The 25,826-nt window shown below is 47.3% G+C and overlaps 1 protein-coding gene across 8 annotated transcripts in view; it reads right to left on the bottom strand.

Annotated features, from left to right (window-relative positions):
* Positions 1-25,826, bottom strand: part of PRRC2C (proline rich coiled-coil 2C) — a 419,385-nt gene that overhangs the window by 105,516 nt on the left and 288,043 nt on the right. For all 8 annotated transcript variants that reach the window (XM_029618671.1, XM_029618666.1, XM_029618669.1 and 5 more), the window contains one exon: positions 13,978-14,070. In XM_029618671.1, coding sequence (XP_029474531.1) covers positions 13,978-14,070 — 93 coding nt within the window. The remainder of the gene's footprint in view (positions 1-13,977; positions 14,071-25,826) is intronic.

Below are 25,826 nucleotides of genomic sequence, written 5' to 3'. Positions count from 1 at the left end.
GAATCCATACTTGTCGAGGCCAATGTGGGGCTATGAGTATCATGTACCCCATAACCTGTTGAAGCTTCACTAGAGTTTTGGTTATGAGCGGTATTGGAGGATACGCGTATAGAAGGTCTGAGTTCCAAGGGCGAGAAAAAGCGTCCTTGGCTGGCTTGTTTTTCTGTTTGTGTAGAGAACAGAATTTGTCCACTTTGTGATTCAGATGCGACGCAAAGAGGTCTATTGTTGGTTGTCCCCAACGTTGAAATATCCTGGTCACTAGTGAGGGATCCAGGGACCACTCGTGTGGTTGGAACTGATGACTGAGTCGATCCACCACTACATTGTGAATGCCTGCCAGATAAGTGGCCCGGAGGAACATTGAATGGTTCAGGGCCCTGCCCCAAATCTGTGCAGTTTCTTGACAAAGGAGATACGAGCCCATACCTCCCTGTTTGTTGATGTATCACATGGCAACTGTGTTATCCGTTTGGATGAGAACAATCTTGTGTGAAAGGCAGTCCTTGAACGCATGCAGTGCATAACGTATAGCTCGAAGTTCTAGGAAATTGATTTGAAATGTCGCTTCGAGTTTTGTCCAAGTACCTTGGGTTTGGAGATTGTCTATGTGAGCTCCCCAACCCAAGGTGGATGCATCTGTAGTTAAAGTTATCTGTTGGACTGGTTGGTGGAAGGTTAGGCCCTTGCGCAAATTGTCCTTGTTCACCCACCAAAGAAGAGAGGAACGTAGCTGGTGGGTTACTTGAATTGGAGAGTACAGTGGTTGAATGGCTTGGATCCATTGTGATCTTAAAAGTCCATTGGGTTACTTGCCATAGGAGTGACATGAACTGTGGAGGTCATGTGGCCTAGTAAGGTTAGAAACTGATGAGCTGCTGCTTGTTTCGTTGAGTGAATGGAATTTGCCAGAAGGGAAAGTGTCTCTGCCCGATCCTCGGGTAGAAAAGCCTTTGAGAGGATGGTGTTCAATTCTGCTCCTATGAATTGAAGCAGGTGAGACGGAGTGAGATGGGATTTTTGATAACTGATGAGAAAGCCCATGGAATTAAGTAGAGTAATTGTTTGACTGACAGAAGCCAGAGCTCCTTGTTGAGATTGACTTCTGATGAGGCAGTCGTCTAAATAGGGAAATACATGGACACTTTCCTTGTGCAAGTGTGCTGCTATTACTGCCAGTCATTTGGTGAATACTCTGGGAGCAGAGGCAAGTCCGAATGGTAGTACTCTGTACTGGAAATGTTGATGACCTACCATGAAGCGCAGATACTTGCGGAGGAGGGAATATTGGAATGCGAGCGTAAGCGTCTTCTAGATCCAGAGAACAAAGCCAATCTCCTGTTTGAAGAAGTGGAAGCATGGTGCCTAGAGAAACCATCCTGAACTTTTCTTTCTTCAGAAATTTGTAGAGATTTCTGAGATCTAGGATGGGACATAGGCCTCCGGTTTCCTTTGGAATGAGGAAATAACGGGAATAGAAACCTCTGCCCTGCTGAGTCCTAGGTACTGGTTCTACAGCCCTGGCTTTCAGAAGGGTGGATAATTCTACTTGCAATTGGAGTATGTGACTGTCGCTGAGAGAAAGAGGTCTGGGAGGAGAATCTGTTGGAATTGAGAGGAAATTGAGTTGGTAACCGAGAAACTATTGCAAGTACCCATTGGTCTGTTGTTATTGGAATCAGATTGTTGTAAAAGCAGGATACTCGACCTCCTACTGGAGGTTCAGGCTGAGGATTAGAGAGGTAGCTGTGTTCTCTGGAAGTGGTTTCAAAAGCCGGCAACAGGCCCTGTCTGTGGCGTAGGTTGAGGCCTAGTCACCCTAGATTGTCTGGGCTGAGGCCTTTGCTGTGTTCTAGAAGGCCTGGTCCTAGATGTAGGAGGGTAGTACCTCCTTTGTCTATAAAAGGGTCTTTAGTTTCTTTCCTTTGAGGCCTACGCCCAGAGTGAGTAGGGGGAACCTGTGGAATTGAGGAAAGCTGTCTCAGGGTTTCAGTATGTTCTTGTAACTGAGTAACTGCATCCTGGATTTTGGATCCAAAAAGATTATCTCCCAAGCATGGCAGATCCACTAATTTATCTTGGACCTCAGGCCTGAGGTCCGAGGCTTTAAGCCATGCCCATCTCCTGGCACTGATCCCCGATGCAGCCACCCTGGAAGCTGTCTCAAACCCATCATAGGCGTACCTCATGTTTACTTGCCTCCAATTCCTTGTGGATGATTGCTTGGGCTGCCTCTTGATATTGAGATGGAAGAGATGGAATAAATTCTTGCATTTGTTTCCATAAATCTCTTTGATATTGGGTCATGTAAAGTTGGTATGAAGAGATTCTCGAATTTAACATGGCCCCTTGGTAGACCTTCCGGCCTAGGGAATCCAAAAACATGTGATCTTTACCTGGGGGTTTTGAGGAATGTGGTCTAATTCTTTTGGATTTTTTCTGTGCAGACTCCACCACTATCGATTGGTGAGGGAGCTGCGTCTTCTGGTAGCCAGGAGCAGACTGCACTAAGTATGTACTTGTCCATTCGTTTATTGACAGTTGGCACTGAGCAGGGATGTTCCCAAATACGATGTTGCAAATCTAGGAGAACATCATGCACTGGTATAGCTACCACTTGCTTTGGAGGGTCTACAAATTGAAGTACCTCCAGGGTTTGCTGTCTGGTATCCTGCTCTGTGACTAATTTGAATGGAATGGTGTCAGTCATTTCCTGGACAAAAGTTGTGAAGGAAAAATCTTCTGGAGAAGATTTCTTCCATGGATCTGGTGGAGATGGATCTGACATAACATCTTCAGATGAAGTATCAGATTGTGTCTCACTCCAAGTATCATATTCTTGGATTTGTGGAGAAGTTGTTGAAGTTTTAAGAGGTGGAGGAATTCCTGAAGGTCCTGGTAATGGATCTTCAATAGGTGACTCCTCCATATGCTCTTCCTGTGGATTAGAAGGAAGAGAATCAAGCAGATCCTGATATTTTTTCATTAAGGCCTGATATAGTGCTGACTCTGGGTGTCCTGGATCCCCAGGAGGGAGTGGCACCGATGGTGACGGCTTCAGGACCAAAGATGGAGCTGTTGTCTTCGGTGGTCTTGAGTTGATATGCTTACTCCCCTGCTCAGGTGGTCTTCCTGTAGCCACTACTGAAGCTGAGAACATGCTTCTGCTGGGAGTTGGAGATGGATTGAGTAATCCTGGGATAGTGGGTTCCAGTTTGATAGTACGGAGCACTGGAGAGGTTGCATATGAGCCCTTGAACATGGAGCAACATCCAGGGGTGAGTTGAAACATCCTGGGGTGAGTTGAAACACTCCCACCCCCACCCCAGCCGGCCTATCCCCGCTCGGATTTGGCCCCTTAAAAGTAACGGAGCGTCCTGGGGCGTCACGCACCGGGCGTCACGCACCCGAAGGAGCGCGCCCTAAGGAGCTTGCTCCTTAGTGCGCTCCTTTGTGAGCCTCTTTGGGTGTCTCTTCTATGGACCCTGACGTACGGGAGACCACCTAACTTGTGCTCTCCTCAAGGACCCCATTGCCACCTAACTCCCACCAAACAGGCTGGCCACAGTCCTCCGCTGAACTGTCCAGGACCAATGACGATCACTTTACTCTTCATACAGAATATAACTATTATCTTCCCAGCTCAGATCTTATCCACCTAGTCTCTCCGACCCGGTCGGATTCTACAACAAACAGCATACCACCGCAGGGTAAGGCCCTACCCCTCCCCCCCCCCCCCCCCCCCCCCCCGAGCCGGACAGCAAGGCCCACCTGCTAGCTTGTATCTATTGTACTGTACCATCAGTGCTTAGCCCTGTATCTCGCACTGATTTTCATACTTGTACTATATCCACCTGCATTCTGTATTATATTATATTCTGTATGATTTTCTGTATTTTATCTGCACTCCAACTGCATTCTGTTTTATACATGCACTCTGCACATGTATTGCATCCACCTGCATCTATTTTATTGCATATCCGCCTGCTTCCACCTGCTTTCTGCACATGTATTGTATCCACCTGATAACCTCCCACTACAGCATTCTTCTCAGTACCCCCCCCCAATCCCAGAGAAAACAAAGCATCCTACCCCCCACCATCCACCCCCCTTGACCCTCTCACTCTCAACCCCCCCCCCCCCCGCACCATAAACTACGTTACATAAGAGCCAGAGCTCAGACTCTTTAAACCCAAGAGCCAAAGCACCTCTGCCCTTCACTCCAGTCGATATAACTCCCTGCCTCCATCCCCCTCTCACTTTATACCTCTCCCCCTCTTACTGGCAAGTCTCCCTCCTCAGAGATGTGCCGTCTCACCATCCCTATCCTCCCACACAACCAGCCGACCCAAAACAAATACCACCAGCCATTGCCCAATTATCACCCAAAGATCACTAATACCCATCATGATTACGCCCCTCACACAATTCTTAGGCCTAGCCTCACTAGTCATATCCCTCGTCAACGCCCAATCTATCTGCAAAAAAGCTCCAATTCTTCATGACCTACTTACTGATGCCAGCCCCCGACATATGTGCCATTACTGAAACATGGCTAAAAGATTCTGACCACGTCTTCATCAACCAACTCCCCTCTCAGACCTATGATATCTTCTCTATCCCCCGCCTCAAAAAAAAAGGGGGAGGATTACTCCTCGCCGCTAAAAAGCACCTCAAACTCAAACTCCACCCTTCTAAACCACCCCACAAACTGGAAAATTGGCCTCTTTAAATCTAAGACTATGCAGATCTGCCTCATCTACGCCCCCCCAGGCCTACTTGAACACGACACATCCCCCCCTCATAGAATATATAACAAACAACATCAAACTTGACTCTGCAGCAATCATTCTCGGAGATTTCAACCTCCATGCAGACAACAACCCTATCACACCTGCCTGTGAAACACTAATGATCACCCTCCAAGCATTAGGCTTCAAGCAACTCATCACCTCTCCCACACATAAGGCTGGTCACACACTGGACCTCCTCTTTGTCAACAAGCACATCACCTCACACAGCACCCCTACCTCCACTCCCATCCCCTGGTCTGATCATTTCATCATTAACGCCCACCTCCACAACAATGCCCCCTCCTCATCCTCTCTCTCTCTCGAGATAAAACTCAGGCCACCAGCAAGACTATTGCCTTCCGCAAGCACTGCTCATCGGAAGACATCTCCCGTGCCTTTGAGAAAGCAAACAAATCCCTGGACCTCTCCAATCCCGAACACAGCTTTGCAATCTTGGAATAACATCAATGCCAAGATAGCGGAGGAAGCCTGCCCCATGATACACAAAAAAATACCCTTAGCCAACACAGACAAAAAACCATGGTACACCAAAGAACTCAAAACGATCAAACAGGACCTTAGAGCCAAAGAACGCACCTGGAGTAAAAACCCCACTCCCACACACAAGTCAGCATATAAACATTCATTACACCACTACCGTCAAGCCACTAACCAAGCCAAAAAAGACTTCTACGCAGCCAAAATCCACAATTATCAATTCGATGCAAATGCCCTTTTCACGTTTGTTGCTAATCTCACTGCCCCCCCCCACGCCCCTTCTCCCCAGAACAAAACGCCAAAGAGAAATGCACAGAAATGCTAATTTCTTCAAGAATAAAATTGACAACATTCTCCTTCGCTTCACCACCAAGCCCCCCACCACTTTCCACCTACCTACCAAACACATCCAGAACCAATCTGCAAACGTTTTCGAACAAACATCTACCCTTGAAATTGAAACCATTCTAAAAAGAATGAAACCTGCTTCCCCATTCTGCTGACACCATCCCCTCTAAGAACCCTCCTATCTTCTCCCACATCCATATCCAGACTCCTATCTGACTTGATCAACTGCTCTCTTACATATGGCAAGGTCCCAGACCCACTCAAACTTGCAATAGTCAAGCCCCTCCTAAAAAAGCCCACCTTAGACCCCAAAGACCCCTCTAACTACCGGCCTATATCCAACCTCCCTTTTGTATCTAAAATACTTGAAAAGGTTGTCAATACCCAGCTCTCTGACTACCTCGAAAACCACAACATTCTGCACCCCGCACAATTCGGCTTCCGTAAAGGTCGCAAAACGGAAAACCTCCTTCTGGCAGTCACCAACACCATACATATAGGCATGGACCAAGGAACCTCATTCTTACTCGCTATACTAGATATCTCTGCTGCTTCGACACTGTCAACCACCAAATACTCCTATCCCGGCTATCAGAAATCGGCATCTCTGGCACTGTACTATCATGGTTTACCTCATATCTCACCCATAGAGAATACCTGGTCAACATTGACAACTCTGAGTCCCCACGTATACCCCTCCTCCAGGGTGTCCCCCAAGGATCCTCCTTATCCTCCACCCTCTTTAACATATATCTTCTTCCCCTCTGCTATCTACTTTCTAACCTCGGTCTCAATTTCTTCATGTATGCGGATGATGTACAGATCCTCATCCCCATGCAAAAAACCCTACAAGAAACTCTAAACTTCTGGGAATCCTGTCTTGCCTCCATTAACTCTCTCTTAGACAGCCTCCAACTCGCTCTTAACACAGCAAAAACTGAAATCATCCTCATTTCCAACAAACTCGAGGTACCCTCACAGGCCTCTACTAAAACTACCCCCCACAACCCTCCCCATCCTGCCATCTGTAAGAGACCTAGGTGTTGTATTAGACAAACACCTTAATTTTCATCCACACATCAAATCCCCTTCTAAAAACCGGCTTCTATAAACTCCACATCCTCAAAAAGCTCAAACCCCTCCTCCACCTTCAAGACTTTCGCCTTGTATTGCAGTCCACAATCCTATCAAAATTAGACTACTGCAATTCACTTCTCCTAGGCCTGCCCTACGCCACAATTAAACCACCTACAAATCTTGCAGAACTCCATGGCACGAATCATCACAGACACTCGTAAGAGGAGAACACATCACACCCATTTTAAAAGAACTGCATTGGCCTCCCCATCCCTTTCCGTATAAAATACAAAACCCTTTACAATACTCCATAACATGCTTCACAAAAAATGACCACGAATGGCTCAAGGAAACACCACGTTTCCGTACATCCAATCGTCCATCCAGAGCCTCCACGGCGGGCACTTTACACATCTCCCACCCTCAAAATAGCACACCACTCAACTACCAGAGAGAGAGCCTTTACCATAGCCGGCCCCTCCCTCTGGAATTCTCTTCCCACGTATCTCCGCCCTCTGGAACCTTCCTTACCCAACTTCAAAAAAGGCATCAAAACCTGGCTTTTCTTACAAGCATACCCTGACTCCAATCAGACCTAAACCCCCTCCACTGCCACTTCCAATTCCCTTACCCCTTCTAATCCGTGTTGATGCATCCTAGGGAATTGCTGATTTTGTAAATTTGTTAATTTTTTATTCTCAGTTTTTTTAACACAGTTCCTATCAATTTCTCTCCCCCCTAGCACTTCACTACCTTTCTCCTTCCCGCAACTTCTGCGCTTACTGTCACCTGACCCCCATCCTCTCCTTTTTCCTTCACTGCTCCACCTCCCCCCTCCCTGTTATTTGTAATTTCCTCTTCCTCCTTTACAATGTTGATTGTGAACCGGCATGATATGTCCTATGAATGTCGGTATATTTTAAAAGCATTTAAATAAATAAAATAAATAAAATAAGGGTTGATGCCATGAGCCAGAGGACTTGAAGATAGTCCCATACCTTGGGAACATGTACTGGTCATAATCGTCATAATTGTTCCATCATCTTCCTCCTCCTCGGGGGGAGGAAGACCTTGTTCTGATTGGTGTCAAAACAGGCTCCCAGGTACTCTAGAGACTGAGAGGGCTGTAGATTGCTCTTGGCCATGTTTACGACCCAACCGAGTTTGTGCAGTAGTTTCTTGACTCTGCTGGTCACCTGCCGGCTTTCTTCCGAAGACCTCACCCTGATCAGCCAGTCGTCCTAGTAAGGGTGCACCAAGATCCCTTCCTTCCTCAGTGTTGCCGCCACGACCACCATAATTTGAGAATGTTCTGGGGGCGGTTGCTAGGTCCGAAAGGTAGCGCTCGGAACTGGTAATGGTGTCCCAGTACCGCAAAGCGTAGAAGAAAACGCTCGTGATCTTGATGGACTGGGATGTGAAGGTTAGGCTTCGGAGAGGTCCAGGAGGTTAGGGACTCTCCCTGTGTACTGCCATTATTATGGAGCGGAGAGACTCCATGCGGAAGTGTAGTATCCACCCAGTGACTGTTGACGTTCTTGAGGTCCAAGATGGGTCGGAATGATCCTTTTTTCTTGGGACGATAAAATAGATGGAATAACAACCCGTATTTGTTGGGGCATAGGGTCTGGAGTTATTATCTTCAGACTGAGTAGTCTTGTCAGAGTGGCTTCCATTGCCAGTTCTTGGTGTGGGAGTGGAAGGGTGATATCATAAATTGTTCTGAGGGATGCTGCGGAACTCCAGAGAGTAAGCTTCTCGAATGATGTTTAGTACCCATTTGTGAGACGTGATCTCGACCCATCGGTGGGTAGAAGAGGGAAAGTCGACCCACCTATTTCCTCTTCCTTTAGATGGGTCGGCCCTTTCTCATGGGATACACAGCTGGAGCCTGCCCCTGACCCGTCGGTTCCGAAAGGGCTGGGACCATTCCGGAGGGCCGAGGTGCTTGAAACTGCGAAGTTCCTATAGGGTCGAAATCGTTGAGAGCCTCTGCCCCTGGTTCTTCTGGGGGAGGGGCGCTTGGGATCTTTTACTCCTATCCTCCGGTAGCCGGGCACTGGGGATTCGCCCCCACTTGCTGGCTAACTTCTCTAATTCGCTTCCGAATAAAAGAGATCCTATAAAGGGCATCTTTTGAGATTCGCTATAGAGGTGGCGTCAGCAGACCAATTCCGCAACCATAACTGTCTTCTGGCCGCCACTACCGAGGCTATCCTCTGGATGAGGTATGCACTAGATCTGAGCTTGCGTCTGTCAGGAAGGCTGCTGCAGGTTCAATCGTTTCACCGGTATACGTACCGGAGTTCTTTGCATCTCTCGAGAGGAGCAAGCAGGAACATGCCACCCAGTGCTCAGCAGGAAGCAATCTGCAGCGTCATTGCTGTTGTGTTGAAGGCCTGCTTACAGATGGATTCTAATCATTATCCTGGTATCCTTCAATGAGACGGCACAGACATGGTGTCCACTTTTGGGAAACGGCAGGCGTTCCTTAGCTGCTGGTTTCAGAGAGTACAAGGCTTCCAAGGCCCGACACCTTAAAGCTGGTCTCCGGGGCATAAAGCTGGCCTCTGGGGCATCCCACTCCAGGCCTTATGAAGGGACACCAAATGGAGTTCTTCTTTGGTTCCGCCACATGATCCGTGCCTTGGATCACTAGAGTCTTCAGTCTGGGAAAAAAGGGCTGGTAATTCATCCCTGAGAAGAAGCGAAAGCATGGGTTCTGTATGGGGCAGGCCTGGAGGGATTTCTCCTTTTTCCAGGGAGCCACCATCATCATATGAGGTACCCGGGACACCGTCGGGAATTCTTGGTTAGGTGAGGCATGTTTCGAGGCATCCGAGCAGGGCCGGGAGGATCTTGTGCTTCCAGCAGGGGTTGAACCCGGGTCACAGCCGGGACTGATTGTGCCTGAACAAAGGTTTGCAGCCCCTGGAAAAATTCTAGCCAGGAGAAGGTCCCTGGGTCCATGTTAACCCCAGGGAGAGTCGTAGGGGCCCCGAAGGTGCCCTCTTGTGGAGATGCCATTTTGGAGTTGCATGGATTCGGCGTGCTATTGTATGTAGTAGTTCCGGACCCATCCTCAGAGTGTGAGGGATCAGGCTTTGGTTCCCCCTGGGCTTCTTCACAATGATGGAACAGGCAGGACGCCAGTGCAGGCTGTGCGGCTCTGATGTGGCAGGCTGTGCAAAGAGAGGGCCTTCTGGGCTTCTTGGATGCCAGTGCAATTGCCTCTATGTCTAGGCACACAGGTAATATGCGTAGAGCAGCCTTGCTTCCGGAGGAGGGGAGAGAGTACTGGCAGTGTAAAGCAACGAAGCGACTTACTCTTCTTGCAGCCCCCCTCCAGAGACTGACATCGGGCGAAAGCAGCCCCTGTGCGTGCAATTGGGCCTCAAGACGTGATTGTCACATGCCGTGACGCCAAACGTCGTGACGTCATGCCTTGAGCGGGCCCAATTGCACGCACAGGGGCCGCTTTTGCCCGTGCAGGGCATCCATCTTCGCCGGCAGCTGCCTCTGTCTCCGCCGATGTCCGTCTCTGGAGGGGGGCTGCAAGAAGAGTAAGTCGCTTCGTTGCTTTACACTGCCAGTCCTTTCTCCCCTCCTCTCGAAGCAAGGCTGCTTTACGTGCCTTGCTTCGGCGAGAGAGGACTGGCAATCCCGAGCTTAGGAGAACCGTCCACTTCCTGGTACCTTTTTTTTTTTGCTTTTTCGCTTTTTTCCGCTTTTGTTGCTTCGGGAGGAGGGGAGAGGATAGGGGCTTGCCCAGAGAGACCAGCACCCATGGACGCGGCCAGGGCAGGTGAGTGGGGGCTGGGGGAAAGTTTGCTGCCTACCCTTACCCCTGCCTCTAACGCAGGGGTAAGGGTAGGCGGTAAGTTAGCAGGTTAAAACGCCGGCAAAACGGCAGGTTAAAATAGCGATAGTCGGTGCACGCGTTACTGTATGGGAGGGAATAGCTAATTCGATCGTTTACATCTAATATACATGCCGCGGGCGGAAGTGGTTACCCGGTGATTTAAAGAGGCGGTAAGAATGGGTTAAAGGGGATAGTGTATCGCGGGTTGGACTAATGCGGCCGAAAAGTGAGTAGAAAGCGGGTTAGGGAGCAGGGTGGTAACCGCGGCCACACTTTACTGTATTGACCTGACTGTGCTAGAGTGTGGGTTAGTGTCTGCATCTGCTAGGAGACGGAAGAGATACTGAGGAGCTGAGGTCACTGCCGGGGTATATTAGGGTGATGACAGCTTTGCACCATCTGACTGTCTCCCATCTGCTAGCAGAAGAGCACAATACCCAATGGTCCTTAGCTCATCTGGCTACACGCTAGGAAAATACATATTTTTCCAGTGGTAATACTCAGAAAACTTCACAGGCTCTGCGGAAAAGGGAAACTGAGTGGGGGGAGGGGCCAAAGGTGAGGACTGCGATACAAGACAACATGCACATGCTCAGTGGAGCATGAAGAAAGCTATGCGACCACTGCATCAACTAGGGCTCCCTCAGATGTCAGCCCATGGATGAAAACTACATATCATGCTTGCCCTCAGAGAAAAATCAAACACAATATCATCATATAAAGACAATAAACTATATGAAACAAGCAAACAGTTTAAAAACTCCTTTGCATCTAAAACTAAAAATGTAACTCTGGTTTAACTTATTCTTCTCTTAACCACTAACCATCCTAGACGTATACAATAGCCACTAACTCAGATCTGCCATAATCCTTCAAAATCCAGATATACACCCTCCATATACACAACAAATCTCCAGTACCCAACTTATATATCCCACAGTCTTTATCCCAATTATCTAAAATCCCTGGAAGGAGTTCTTCTCCTACTACTACTTTATTTCACCAGTCATCCTCCAGCACCATCAATCAAATCTTCCAAAATTAAATCTATCAAAAAGATCAATTTTAATTTATTTTCTGAATTAATCAGAGGTCAGCTATGTAGCCATCAGAGGTCAGCTATGTAGCCATCAGTGAATGGTTCCATAAACATGGTTCACAAGATCTAAAGGCTTGGTATAGAATGGAAATCAAGTAGACTTCTTTCAGGTTTGTTCCATGAACAAAGCTCTTTGAGAGTAGTGCAAGTTCCAAGTAGGGGAAAACTATTTCAGCTTCACTTGAAGAAAACAAAGCATTTTAAACTCATTCCAAGATTCCACTGGCAGCCAATGGAAAGTTTATAGGACTGGTGTCATCCTGTCCTATAACTTACAGTTGATTACTATATGGGCTACTGAATTTTGCACTAACTGCAGACAAGCACAAACTTCTTGGGCACCCTTATAGATTGGGCACTGCCATCCAGCATTTAGGAATTCAAGGCATGGACCACTTTAACCTCAATTCCAAGTGTTGAGACCATTGTCTACAAGATGGTAGCCTCAGCACCAGAGCAAGCAGCTAAAATGTAATGTACAAATCTTGATTTTTGAACCCTTTCCCATAAAATGTACTGCAAATAGCGCCCAAAACATTTCTTCATGTCCATGTTTCCTTGAACCTACTCCTCCTCTCCAGTCACCAGACCCCACTACATCACAATTTCTGTTATCACAACATTACAGAATAGCGTTAGTACGCAGATTAAACAAGCACTTCACTTGGCAGAATCAAGTCAGCCAAATTTAAATGATTCCCTATCCATATCACTGTAATATTGGTTGGGGCAGGAAGTCACCTTTAAAGTTGTAATTTATGGCCAGGTCTAATCAGACAGCTGCACTGGGAGCATGTTGGAACACTACTGCAGTTTCTCTAATGCTTTAGGAAAGTGGGGAGGTACATGGGAAATAGAGCTTTAGTAGCTTTGGACATCCAAAGAAACAGATAAAAATGGGTTTGAGAAGTGGCTGCTTGCTGTACTGGCTGGAGACACCAGTGACACATACAGAACCTCTGCTTAACTGCTTAGAATGGCTACGGTTCTGATAGTTACAGGATTTAAAATCAGTTCATGCCAGACTGAATTCTTTTACTCTGCAACTCACATCCACCCCCACTATCCCCTCTTCAGTTAACTGAAACATTTACCTGCTACCGGTCTCTGACTTTATTCTTTGCTAAGGATTCTCTCAGGCAACTCTTGAGGAAAACAGTTGGTAAATCTGGCTTTGAAATTCTTTTGGCTGTTTCAGCACAAACCCTATCCCTTCTTTCCTAGTGCCAAATCTACCCTCACTATTACCTTCTTGGAAGGAGTTTCTTTCTGACATGAGGCACCGTTTCCATGCTAACAGGCTTGCATTAGAAACTGAAACACCAGCTGTAACTCTCAACTATCAGCTAAGTACAATAACATCAGCACAACTCCACAGAAGCAAAACGCAGGAAGCTGCAGACTTGAAGCAGAAGAAAGTCCCCCTATTTTCAGTGATGAGGATAGCAGAGCAGAGTGGTGGAAGTGCGAGAGTGAGGGAGGGGTATGGCACAGCATCACCTTTTGCATTTCTGGGACCTTTGCTGCTTCCATAAGCAGCAAGAGACTGCTCCAGTATTTATCACTTCCTGCAAGGAGCTCTGAACATTTCCTCATGATTTTCCTGAAGGTCCTGGCTACTTTCATATTGTTTGATGCTTTAAAATCTCACAATTTGTAAGCACCTACTAGATTTGGTTATAGCTATAAGCATATCTTTAAATGTACCTCCAGCTATATAAGTAGTAAATATAGAATTGGTAAGCCTAAAGCACCTGAAAGTTTTATACAAAAAGCACAACTTCAAAGCAACCAAGCTTTCCTAAATGGTTTACAATGCACTATCTTGCACAAATCTGTCACCTTGGGAGGAGACTCCCTAGCTTTCTGCTCTTTTTTTTAAAATGTCATGCTACTCTTCCCTGCTTTGTGATCACTGCCTGCAGGTGGTTTCATGTTTACAAAGCGGTTTCCATCACTAGTCTGCCCCTACAAGTTAAATGTGACTGTTCTAGTCCTCCAGAATGCTCTCCTTTCACAATGCTCATCCAACAGATTTGTACTGTTCACAAATACTGCTTCTGAAACACATGAAACATTCAGAGACTGGCAAAAATATGACTATTTATGATTAAAAATTCTATACGGTTTCTGGGTAACATTGGTCAGTGACTGATCAAACAAATTCCAAGACCAGTTAGTTGCCTGTCCAGTACTACTTCGTGCCTGCTGGAGTCAGACTGCAATTGCAGATAGCGATATTTTTTGTAGAGAAACTTTCCCTTGCATTCAAATCTCTACCAAGGAGATTTACTACTTACGTTTGACACCAAAGTCTCCTCCATTTTTGCAGTGCCAGTAGCCACAGTACTAGGAAGGGAATTAGAAGGGGCAGTGTAGTCAGTCACAGATTCCTTTGGAAAAGCAAAGGGAGATCAGAACAGTCATATGCAGTATGCGGCTCAGATAGTCAATGTATACAGTATTTAAGTTACAAAAAAATATTTCATCACAAGCCTCTGCTCTCAAGGGAAAATTTAGTATTACCTGATACTTTCCTTTCCTTGAAGCCTTAAACACTAGTCAAGACGTGGGCTTTTTCTTCCTGTTAGCAGATGGACAGAGGATACAGCTTTTTCTGTGATATCACTGATAGTTACCATAGTACAGCTCCAGCAAAAAGGCACTATTCTTATATCAAAGCCATTGAAGAAAACAATCAGTAGTTGATTCAGATTCTTAAAAATGTACATCATCTGAATCACTTAATAAAGAATCCTCTGAAGAAATGATCCTTCCAAGCTTTTCTTGGGTTAATGAAGAGGAAGCAAAAAAGAGAGGAAGTGAAAACTCAGGTTGCCTCAATCTCTGTAAACTGAGGTACACTGCTGGCTCACCTTCCTGGGAGGGTCTTGGAATGGTGTAGCAGGACTCAAGGGAAGGAAATCAGGTAAGATTATATTTCTCTCCTCTTTTCATCCTGCTACACCAATCCAGATGTGTGGAAAGGAAGGAAGTTAGGGCCACCCTGAGAACACCAGTTTCAAAGGCTGGGTCTTTCTTTTGCACGAAAATCCAGACTGAAAGAATGTAAAGACGACCAAATGGCCGCCTTATAAATATCCTCCAAGTCAGGGTGGAAGCTCTGCCCAAGAAAAAATTAGAGCTTTTGCTGAGTGTACCCCAGCGATCTACGGAGACTGACTGCCTGTCAAAAGTGAATTGCTTTTTTTTTTTTTCCCCCCTAAACCACCTAGTCAATGAGGCTTTGACCTTATGAAGCCCTGCAATTAAAACAATGTCAGATTTCTGGAAAAAAAAAGATTCAGTATTTAGCAATTTCTAAAAACCACCAGATGGACATCCAATAGCTGAAGTGATCCCCCCCCCCCCCCCCCCCCCAATCTTTTGTTAACACCAGTAGAGATAGTGTCCAATTTAAGTGGACCACAGAAACCAATTTAGGTTAAAAAAAAAAAAAGAGTGGTCTACGAGACACTGAAAACAATAATATCAGAAAAGGATTTCTACAAGACAAAGCTTGTAATTCAGAAATATCTCTAGCTGAGCCAAAGGCCACCAGAAAAATCAGCAGCAGCAATAAATTCTACAGAGCAGCACTATTAAGAGGCATGTATGGCAAGACTACTAAAACTCTGTGACCCAAATTAGGGTTCCACTGAGGTACCAAGGACTTAAAAAGGACAAACATGCTACACCCTTCTGAGGAAAATGAGAAGAATCTGGCCAAGAGACAAAAATCCCTGACCTACAACTGCTATAAAGCACAGTTGCTTACCTATAATAGGTGTTCTCCTAGGACAGCAGGATGTTAGTCTTCACATGTGGGTGACATTTTGCGATGGAGCCAGGCACGGAAAACTTTTGTCAGTTTCTAGAAGCTTTGACCAGCACACTGAGCATGCCCAGCCTGCTGCTATCTGTGCATCCATGCGAGGTCCCTCTTCAGTCTCGTAACATAGAAAATACGAGCGAAAAATAAAACGAACCAGAAGGAGAACCCAACTCTGTGGAAAGGTGGGAGGGATTCCTGAGGACTAACATCCTACTGTCCTAGGAGAACACCTGTCACAGGTAAGCAACTGTGTTTTCTCCTAGGACAAGCAGGATGGTAGTCCTCACATGTGGGTGAATACCAAGCTCTAGACTATCCCTGTGAACAGGAAAGACCAACAGAGACCGAACAAGGTCCAACAGGCACATCACAATTGCGGCGCTGTAGGTCAGGGGACTGTTTGGTTCCCATGGAAGCACAAAGAGTTGGGTTCAGGCCTGCAACAGGTTGTGCAGGACAGACAAAGGCGCTGTCTTGATGCCCATCTTTGTCCGAGCAGTAGTGGGCCTCAAAAGTGTGAAAAGAGCTCCAGGTTGTGGCCCGGCAGATTTCGACGGGGACTGCACACAAATGCGCCAACGAAGTCGCCATAGCCCGCACAGAGTGAGCCTTCGTTCTACCGGCTAGTGGGAGGCCTGCCTGTGCATAGCAGGTGATGCAATCTGCCAACCAGTTCAACAAGGTCTGTTTATCGTTTATCCACTGCCATTCCCAACCTGTTGGAATCAAAGGACACAAAGATCTGGGTGGACTGTCTGTGGCCCACAGTGCGATCCAGGAAGAAAGCCAAAGCTCTTTTACAGTCCAAGGTATGAAGAGCCCATTCCCCCAGGAATGAGGCCTCGGAAAGAAGGTGGGAAAAATGATGGAATAATTGAGGTGGAAATCAGTCACGACCTTGGGCAGAAACTTAGGATGCGTACGCAGGACCACACGATCGTAGAAGAATTTTGTGTACGGGGCATACGTATATAAAGTACTCACGCTTATACACAAAGCCATTCATAACCACGACATGCAATGGTTCCCAGAACATCTCCTGCTTCACACTCCGACCAGACCCACAAGAACGCCTCACCAGGCCAAACTCCAGACTCCCTCTCCCAAGCTCATGAAGCATACCACCTTTAGAGAGCGATCATTCATCATTGCAGGAACCGCCCACTGGAATAAAATGCCTTCCCAACTACGCCAGGAACCTTGCCACAAAAAATTCAAGCACAATCTTAAAACATGGCTGTTCAAACTAGCGTACCCTGACTAACGAATTGACTCCCCCCCCCAAAGATGCGACATGACCACCCGACTGACTCTCGCCCCATCTACTTACTCACCCTACCCTCCACCCTCTGTGGGTATACTCCCCTCTACCCCTCCCCTATTAATACTTTCCCCTGCTTATTACTCTGACTGCTTTGATGAACTCACTTGTTAAAACTAACTTGTACATATGTATATAATTCTCGTATTATCTACTCCTGCCCTTGTTAACCCTCTCCCTGTTAAAAAATGTTATTATTGTAAAGCCTGTTGCTAAGTTATGTTACATTGTGAACCGAGGTGATGTTTTGCAAACGTGCCTCGGTATATAAAAAACCCTTAAATAAATAAATAAATACGTAACCAGAGCCTGAAACTCGCTGACCCTACGAGCCAAAGTGAACGCTACCAGAAACATAACTTTCCAGGTGAGAAACTTCAGGTCGCAGGATTACAGCGGCTCAAAAGGTGGTCGCATGAGTCGTGCTAGGACAACGTTGAGGTCCCAGGACGTGACCAGAGGCTGCAGAGGGAGTTTCAGCTGGAGGAGGACCGCATGAAACGGCCTACTAAGGGTTGGACTGAAACGGGGGTGTCAACGATACCTCGGTGGTACTTACTGACGACACTGAGATACACCCTGACTGAGCTGGTCTGAAGCCCAGACTCAAACAGATGGCACAGGTAGTCTATCAGCTGGGGAAGGGGGTATGAGAAAGGATCATGGCCAGCACACCAGATGGAAAATCTTTTCCACTTCAAGCTGTAGGACATCCTGGTGGAAGGCTTTTGAGACACTACTAGGACCTGGGAGACAGTCAGAGAGCTCCAAAAGCTGGAGGACTATGCATTCAATATCCAAGCCGTGAGGACGAGCGCCTAGAGGTTCAGATGGTGCAGAGTGCTCTGCATCTGCGAGATGAGGTTGAGCGCCGTCCCCAGCCAAATGGGTGCCCACACCGTCAGGTCCCGAGAAGCGGATACCAGATCTGTCGGGGCCAAGCAGGCGCCACAAGTATCATGGTCCTCTGTCCTGCTGAAGCTTCAGCAGGGTCCTCAGGAGGAGTGGTAGTAGGGGGTATGAATACGGCAGGACTGACCTCCAGTGGAGGGAGGAGGGAGAAGGCATCTCAGGCTGGATGGCTGTCCTCTGGGAAGCCTGCTGCCACTAGGACTGTAGGGTCCATTGGGCCCTCCTCATGCAGAGGAGGACCAGAGAGGTCACATGGATGGAGGCCGCCATGTGACCCAGCAGGCGGAGCAGAAGGCGAACTGGCACACTCCAGCAGTTCCGGACAAGGGTAGCTAGCGAGGCAAGGGTGACTGCCCGGTCATGGGGCAAAAAAAGCTTTCGCCTGCATCGTGTCCAACCTGGTGCCTATGAAGCCCAGCTGAGGAGACTGGCAGAGATGAGATTTGGGTAAGTTTATGACAAACCCCATCGTCTGCAGTGTCTGCACTACAGGGCCAGGGCCTGCAAGGCTCCAGAGCGGGAGCTGCTCCTGATCAGCCAGTTGTCGAGGTAGGGGAACAGGGGCACTGAGCGACGTCTGAGGTAGGCGGCCACCACTGCTAGGCACTTGGGAAAGACGTGGGGTGCCAATACCAGCCTGAAGGGCAGCACTTTGTACTGGTATTGTGCTTTCCCCACCACAAAGCGGAGGTACTTCCAGTGACTGGGGACAATAGCAATGTGTGCATAAGCCTCCTTGAGATCCAGGGAGCAAAGCCAGTCTCCTCTTCAGAGGAGTGGGATCAGCGTGCCCAGAGAGACCATCTTGAACTTTTCCCTTATGAGAAACTTGTTCAAAGCCTGGAAGTCGAGAATGGGTTGTAAGCCGCCATTCCTCTTCGGGATGAGGAAATACCTCGAATAGAACCTTCGGCCTTGCTGATGGTGAGGGACCGGTTCCACTGTGCCCGCTACGAGGAGGGCGGTGAGTTTCGTCTGCAGTATGACCTGGTGGGTCATACGGCTCCCAGAGACCTCTTCCCCATGTCCTACGAAGGACATGGGGAAGAGGTCTCTGGGAGCCGGCTGAAGTTCAAATGGTATCCTTGACAGATGATAGAGAGGACCCAGCGGTCTGACGTGATCTTTTCCCAGTGGTGGGCGAAGCCCAAGAGTCTGCCACCAACCAAGGGATACAGTGTCAGGGGTATGGTGAACTGACCTTTGCTTCCTCGCCTCCAGTCAAAAGCCCGTGGCCGAGGTTTGCTGGGGCGCTAGTTGAGGCCTGGGCGCTTGCTGGTGGCGAGGACAGCCCCTGGAACCAGTGTGTGGTGTACAAGCCTGGGAGGCTGGAGGATATTTCCTCTGCCAATAAAAGGGCTTCTAGGAACATGGCCTGGAGGATTTCCTAGCTGAGGACGGACCTTCAGAGGAACTGGCAGACAGCTGCTGAAGGGTATCATGATGGTCCTTCAATTGCGCTACCAAATCCCAGACTTTATCCCCAAAGAGGTTTTCAATTGTGCAGGGGAGATTGGCTAGCTGGAAGTCAAAGGCCTGGAACCATGCCATTCTCCTGGCGCCGAGGCCCACCGATGCCACGTGGGCCGCTGTCTCAAAAACGTCATAGGTGGAACGCACCTCATGCTTTCCCGCTTCGAGACTCAGCAGGGTAATGTCTGAGAGGGCCGCATGCTGCTGTTGAGGAAGGCCCTCAGCAAAATCCTGGACCCTCTTCCAGAGATTGTAGTTACATTGGGTCATATAAAGCTGGTAGGCAGCGATTCGGGCCACCAGCATGGCACCTTGAAAGACTTTCCTTTCCAGGGCATCGAGCTGCCTGTGCTTGTGACTCAGAGCGGCGGACGCATGGGATGCAGGAACGCCAGGCCATTTTTTAAGGCGAACTCCACAACCACTAAATGGTGAGGGAGGTGCCACTGGTCAAACTCCACGGCCTGCTGTATCAAGTACGTGGCATAGGCCTTCCTAAAGAAGGGGGAAATGGAAATGGGGTGCTCCCACATGCGGAGGTAGTCCTTAAAAATATCGTGGATAGGTACTGCCACGATCTCCTTAGGAGCTCAATGAACTGGAGCACTTCCAGCATTTTATGTTACGCATCCTTCTCAGTGAGCAGCTGATAGGGAATGGCTTCAGCCATATACGTGGCAAACCCTGCAAAGGATAAGTCCTTGGGAGACTACCTGTGCCATTCCTCCAGAGGGTCGTACGAGTAATCTGAGGACAAGTCTGTGGAGTCATCACCCCAAGAGTCGTAAGGTCCTTCTTCCTCACTGGGGCCAGGATGCTATGGGTGAGGCCCATGAGGGGTATCAGCCCTGGGCTCCAAAGGCATTGACGGTTCCCCTGGAATCGTGGGGACCAGAGGCCTCGGTAGGCCGGAAGGACCCGGCAAGCGCTCGGAGAGCCGTGCTCTTGGAATCACGGTACTGAATCGGGATTTCTCCGGTGGGGGGCATTGGTGGCACTGGGAACCGAAGGTCCCTCAGGCACCAGTTGTGTCAGAAGGTCACCCAGACGCTCCAGCAGGGGTATTAGCATCAAAGGCGGGGGCTCGGGCACTTATGGGGGCCTTGGCATCGGCAGTTCAACGCTCTGGAGAGCTTTATGCACCGTGGATTGCACCCTGTGGTCCAGCTCCTCCTGAAAGTCCTGGGCAGCGAGGACTGATTGAGGGGGACGAGGCGTCACCAGTTCTTCCTTGGGTCTCCGAGGTGGCACGATGCCCAGCACCGGTGTTGGTGGGGAACGCCGAGGGCTAACGGGGGCCTCCAATGGCCGGTGTCACTTCGATGGCAGCCCGGCAGCTGCCGGTGCCGCTCTGGAATTGGAGCCATGCGATGGTAACCGGCGGCGATGTTTGCGGGATCTCTTGCGGTGCTCGGCCCGGTCTTTCCCTGGCGCCGAGAAAGCAGACGATCTCGATGTCTGGGAGACCGGTGAGGCCAACAAGGATCTATCACAGTCCCCTCGATCCTTGGAAATACTGGCAAGAGGCACGGCTAGGGAAGCGTGTCCGAAGGCTTCCCGCGACAAAACTGATGCAGGAATAGTTGGAGCAGACTTCAGGGCCCCGAAAAGTTTCTCCATTTTATTGAGGCACACACAATGCCCTTTGGGGGACATCTGATCACTCAGATGGCACCTACGGACGTCGTGCGAGGCTCCCAGACAGAGGATGCAGACTTCATGCGGATCCTTGATAGACATGGTCCGCAGGCACTGGGAGCACCGACGAAAACCAGTTGACGCCATGAAAAAGAACCCGGCATGTGGTCGATGACTGGCGGTCACCTTGGGGTGAGAGTTGGGAATAGACTGCAAAGATGGGAAAAATTGTAAAGAAAAAACCTAGCTCACAGAGGGGGCACAGACCACAAAAGCGGACCCGGCGAGGAGAGCACAGAAACCCGAATTCTATTGAGGAAAACAGGAAAAAACATGGAGTTCCACGACCACAAGGAAACTATACTACGGAAAAGAAGAGACTAAAGGGGGACCTCACATGGACACATGGATAGCAGCAGGCTGGGCATGTTCAGTGTGCTGGTCAAAGCTCCATCGGATGATATCACCCACATGTGAGGACTACCATCCTGCTTGTCCTAGGAGAACAGGATTTATTAGCCATTTGAAACTTCGGAGAATTTTTTTTTTTTTTATCAAGCTTGAATGCAACTCTCTGAAAGGCAGCCAAAATGTTGGCAGTATTTGTCGCCACAGTGATACAGATCACTTCCTGCAGCATGCTTCAAAAAGATGCTAGATTCAAACGAACTGGCAAAATGGTATGCTTACAAGCCTTCAACAGGATAAATGTTACAGAGATGAAATATCCCCGACTTTGCAGTTACAACCTTTCAAGAACCAGGCTGGAAGATAAATGAAGCTAGACCCCCCATGAGAATCAGACCCTGATTCAGGAAACCTTGATGCCTTAGTAATTGTATCTGAAAATTAACCTGTAGACTCACAAGATCTGCATGTTAAGGATTTCTTGGCCAACCTGGAGCCAGTGAAACGAACTGCGAAAACTATTTCAGTGTCTTTTTCAACATCTTTCTCAGAATCCAAGGAGGAAACTGTCCTCTCTCCAGCCACAGCTGGATCAGAATCTCTCTCTCTTTGGAGTCATATTTCTAGTGACAAATGAACTAGAAGGCCTAAAGAATGCCAAGGCCTTCTAGTTCATTTGTGCATAAGAGTTGACATCAGGACCATGTTTAGAGGTTTCTATCAATCCTTATCTTCTAAAATCTCCCAATTAGGTTTCCACTCTCCGGGAACCAACACATCTCCAAAGATGGACTGGATGTTTTCAGTCCCACAATATGAATCATGGAAATTGCTCTGCTCATTGAAAAACAGAATGCTTGTTTCTTTGGAGACTCCTCAACTCTGGGTGCCTCCTTGTCTGTTTAAATATGTCCATGCTATGGAGGACATGCAGCAATACCAATCTGAAGGCCCTGGTTTCCAGTCTGTTGATGGACCATGAGTCCCTCCTCCTCTGACCACAGTAACCTGGTCCTAGAAGTGGACTCCTCACCCTAACAATCTTGCCTCTGTTTTGAGAAGCATCTACTAAGGTAGTCCTAAACTCATTCTCTTCAGCAAGTTCAAGTTCAGTGGTGTCTATCCCCTAGAGAAAATCTGCTTTTCCAAACCAGGAGAGGAAGAAACTTCATAGTCCAGAGATTGAGGGGGTCCAGCAAGACAGAAGGAAAATTGCAGAGGACACACATGGGCATTGGCCCACTGAACCAAATTTAAGGAGACTGTCATGAAGCCCAGAAGCTTTAGATTCTAAGCTCTGAAAGCTCTCAGCACAAAATTTCTCTACCTGATTCACAATTGTGACCATTCTTTCCTCAGTCAGATAAATTTGGCCTGCTTTGACATCAGAGAGAGATACCTGGTATTCCAAAGCCTGGGAAGAAACAGTTTGCTCTTGGCTAAGTTGATTGCCCAGCCTAAGCCCTCTAAACTTGCACAATTGTGTTGGACACTATAAAGACCTTCCTGTTAAGCAATCAGAGTATGGACGAACCACAACCCAATTCCTTTTATAAGAAAAGCTGCCATTACTATTATTATCTTGGAAAGGGATCCTGAAGCCGTGGCAAAATGGGACTGCCCTGAACGAAAAGTGCTTTTTCAGGATGCAAAAAAATGGAGGAACCTATGATGACCTTCCAAGAAAGAAATATGGAAATAAGCCTTTGAAAAGAGAGAAATTATCCCTATTGCAAAGTCACTAATAAGGACCAGAGAGTTTCTATACTGAAATAGAAAATGCGAAGACTGACATTTACCCCTTTCATCTCTAGTATGGGTCTATCAGAACTATTGTTCTTTAGGACCACAAAATTAATGGAGTATCAGCCACAACCATGTGCTTTACATGGAACTGGAACCACTGCTTGCAAGTGTGGAAGCTACTTGAGAGTAGTAAGAACAGCCAAGCTCCAGCAGGCGAAACGTAAGGAGAGATCATATATGCATTGGGAATTGAAGTGGCAAGAACCAGAGTAACTGTGAAACTGTGGGACCACTCCTGGTACAACTGCTAAAGGCAAATGCCTACAGGCATCCTTAAGGAAAGAAAGCACCTTCATTGGGTGGATCAGGTGGACACAGTGGAACTAGACGATTTATCTCTTGGGCATATGGCCCCTTGAAAGGACTAATTTCTTCTGAAACTGATCGATTGGAAAGTTGACCACTTCCCATTTTGCTTCCTCTAGGCCCTTTATAAGTTTAAAGTCCTTGCCAAAGAAACAGTATTTTACTTGAAAAGAAGCACCTGCTGTCCAGTGCTGTACCCACAATAGCTTTCACTGTGTAGCCGACGAGCTACAGAACTAGAAGAGATACCAATAAGGTCATACAGTGTGGTTCCCTGTAAAACAACCCCAACTCCAGCTGAGTTGCCTCCTGTCCTTCAAGAAGCTGCTGTACTCAGTGCAAGCACAAATTACAATTAGTGATTTGCACCAGTAAAGACAGATGAAAAGGCACATTTCAACAGAACCTAAATCCTGGTGATCTTTGACAGCCGTACACCATATTAATGAATAGGTTTTTTTTTGGAAGGGGCCCATCAAATCCAGGCTCCTGCAAGCATCTGAAAGGGAAAAATTGGTTCTTACCTGCTAATTTTCTTTCATTGAGTCCCATTTGACCAGTCCAGACAGTTGGGTTTTTCTCTATCAGTTGATGGACAGAACAAAAGCTTTACTATACACTTGGTACTTAACACAGTGTGCTAATTTTATATCAAAACTAACAACCTCATGAGCAGGGGAAAAAAATTGTCATCTGTGAATCTCGAAACTAAGGCTGACCCTTCTCATCAAGGAGTGCATATGTACACCCCAAGAGAAAAAAATGACTAGAACATTACAATCCTTAAAGTGACAAGCTTCCTAAATATACATACAGAAAAGCAGTTTTTAGTGCAAAAGGACATGATTCTGGACTGGTTTAGTAGAACTTAGAGGAAGGAAAATTAGCAGGTAAGAACCAATTTTTCCTTCCTTATTGCCCATCGGGCCAGTCCAGACAATTGGGATACAGCCAAGCCACCTTAAACTGGGAGAGAATGCAACAGACCTGCTTACAAAATGTTTGTCCTAAAGGCAGCAGCATCCGGACATCCAATCTATGAAAGTGATGATGAAAAAAAAGGCACATAAAAGACTAAGCACCAAAGTTTTGTGGAAACAATTTACACTCCACCCATAAAGCTGACTGACCCCCAGTGGCATAAACTTTAAGGTCCTCAGATACCTCCAGCCTTTGGAAATATAAGCTAATGCAATCGCCTACATAAGCCATAAGAACATGCCATGCTGGGTCAGACCAAGGGTCCATCAAGCCCAGCATCCTGTTTCCAACAGTGGCCAATCCAGGCAATAAGAAACTGGCAAGTACCCAAACACTAAGTCTATTCCATGTTACCATTGCTAATGGCAGTGGCTATTCTCTAAGTAAAATTGATTAATAGCCATTAATGGACTTCTCCTCCAAGAACTTATCCAAACCTTTTTTGAACCCAGCTACACTAACTGCACTAACCACATCCTCTGGCAACAAATTCCAGAGCTTTATAGTGCGTTGAGAGAAAAAAGAATTTTCTCCAATTAGTCTCAAATGTTCTACTTGCTAACTTCATGGAATGCCCTCTAGTCCTCCTATTATTCGAAAGTGTAAAGAAGAGTCACATCTACTCGTTCAAGACCTCTCATGATCTTAAAGACCTCTATCATATCCCCCCCTCAGCCATTTCTTCTCCAAGCTGAACAGCCTTTACCTCTTCAGCCTTTCTTCATAGGGAAGCTGTTCCATCCCCCTTTATCATTTTGGTTGCCCTTCTCTATGTCTTCATCGCAAATATATCCTTTTTGAGATGTAGCCTGTACACCCTTCTTCCGACCAGAAAACAAGATGACAAAAAGGTCCAATCTCCTGACCGTATTTGTCACTGACAAAAATTGAAGCAGAAATCCAATCACATCCAGTACATAAAATTCTCTGCATCAACCCTTTGCTGCACAATTGGACTGCCTGAAGAAAGCAAACTCCACAGACTGATCCTGATGGAAGGGAAAAACCACCTTAGGTAAAAAAGGGACTGTACAAACAATTCCCTGTGCCAAAATACTCCCACACAACACTTGCAGTACAAAAATACGCATTGCCAAACAGCTACAAGAAGACATCGTTTAGAGTAAAATCCTCGCAGATAGGCTCAAATGGTGCCATACACCACACCTTTAAGACAAATTGCAGAACTCACCTAGACATCCACTTCCGAAGAGGAGGACCATAATCTGATAAAAAGCCACAGACTCTAAACCTCTAACAAAACAGCGCAGTGACTTGAACCTTAATAGAATTTTAGACGCCAACCCTTTGTCACCCTTGCTGCAGAGAAGGAAGGAAAGTAAGAAATCATAAGATATGTCCATACTGGGTCAGACAAAGGGTCCATTAAGCCCAGTATTCTGTCTCCAACAGTGGCCAATCCAAGTCACAAGTACCTGGCAAGTCACCAAACATTAAATAGATCTCAT

This window comes from Rhinatrema bivittatum, chromosome 10 (assembly GCF_901001135.1).
Source record: "Rhinatrema bivittatum chromosome 10, aRhiBiv1.1, whole genome shotgun sequence".
Taxonomy (NCBI): Eukaryota; Metazoa; Chordata; class Amphibia; order Gymnophiona; family Rhinatrematidae; genus Rhinatrema; species Rhinatrema bivittatum.
Note: the sequence above shows the minus strand (reverse complement) of the source record. Positions and strands in the feature narration are given on the sequence as shown.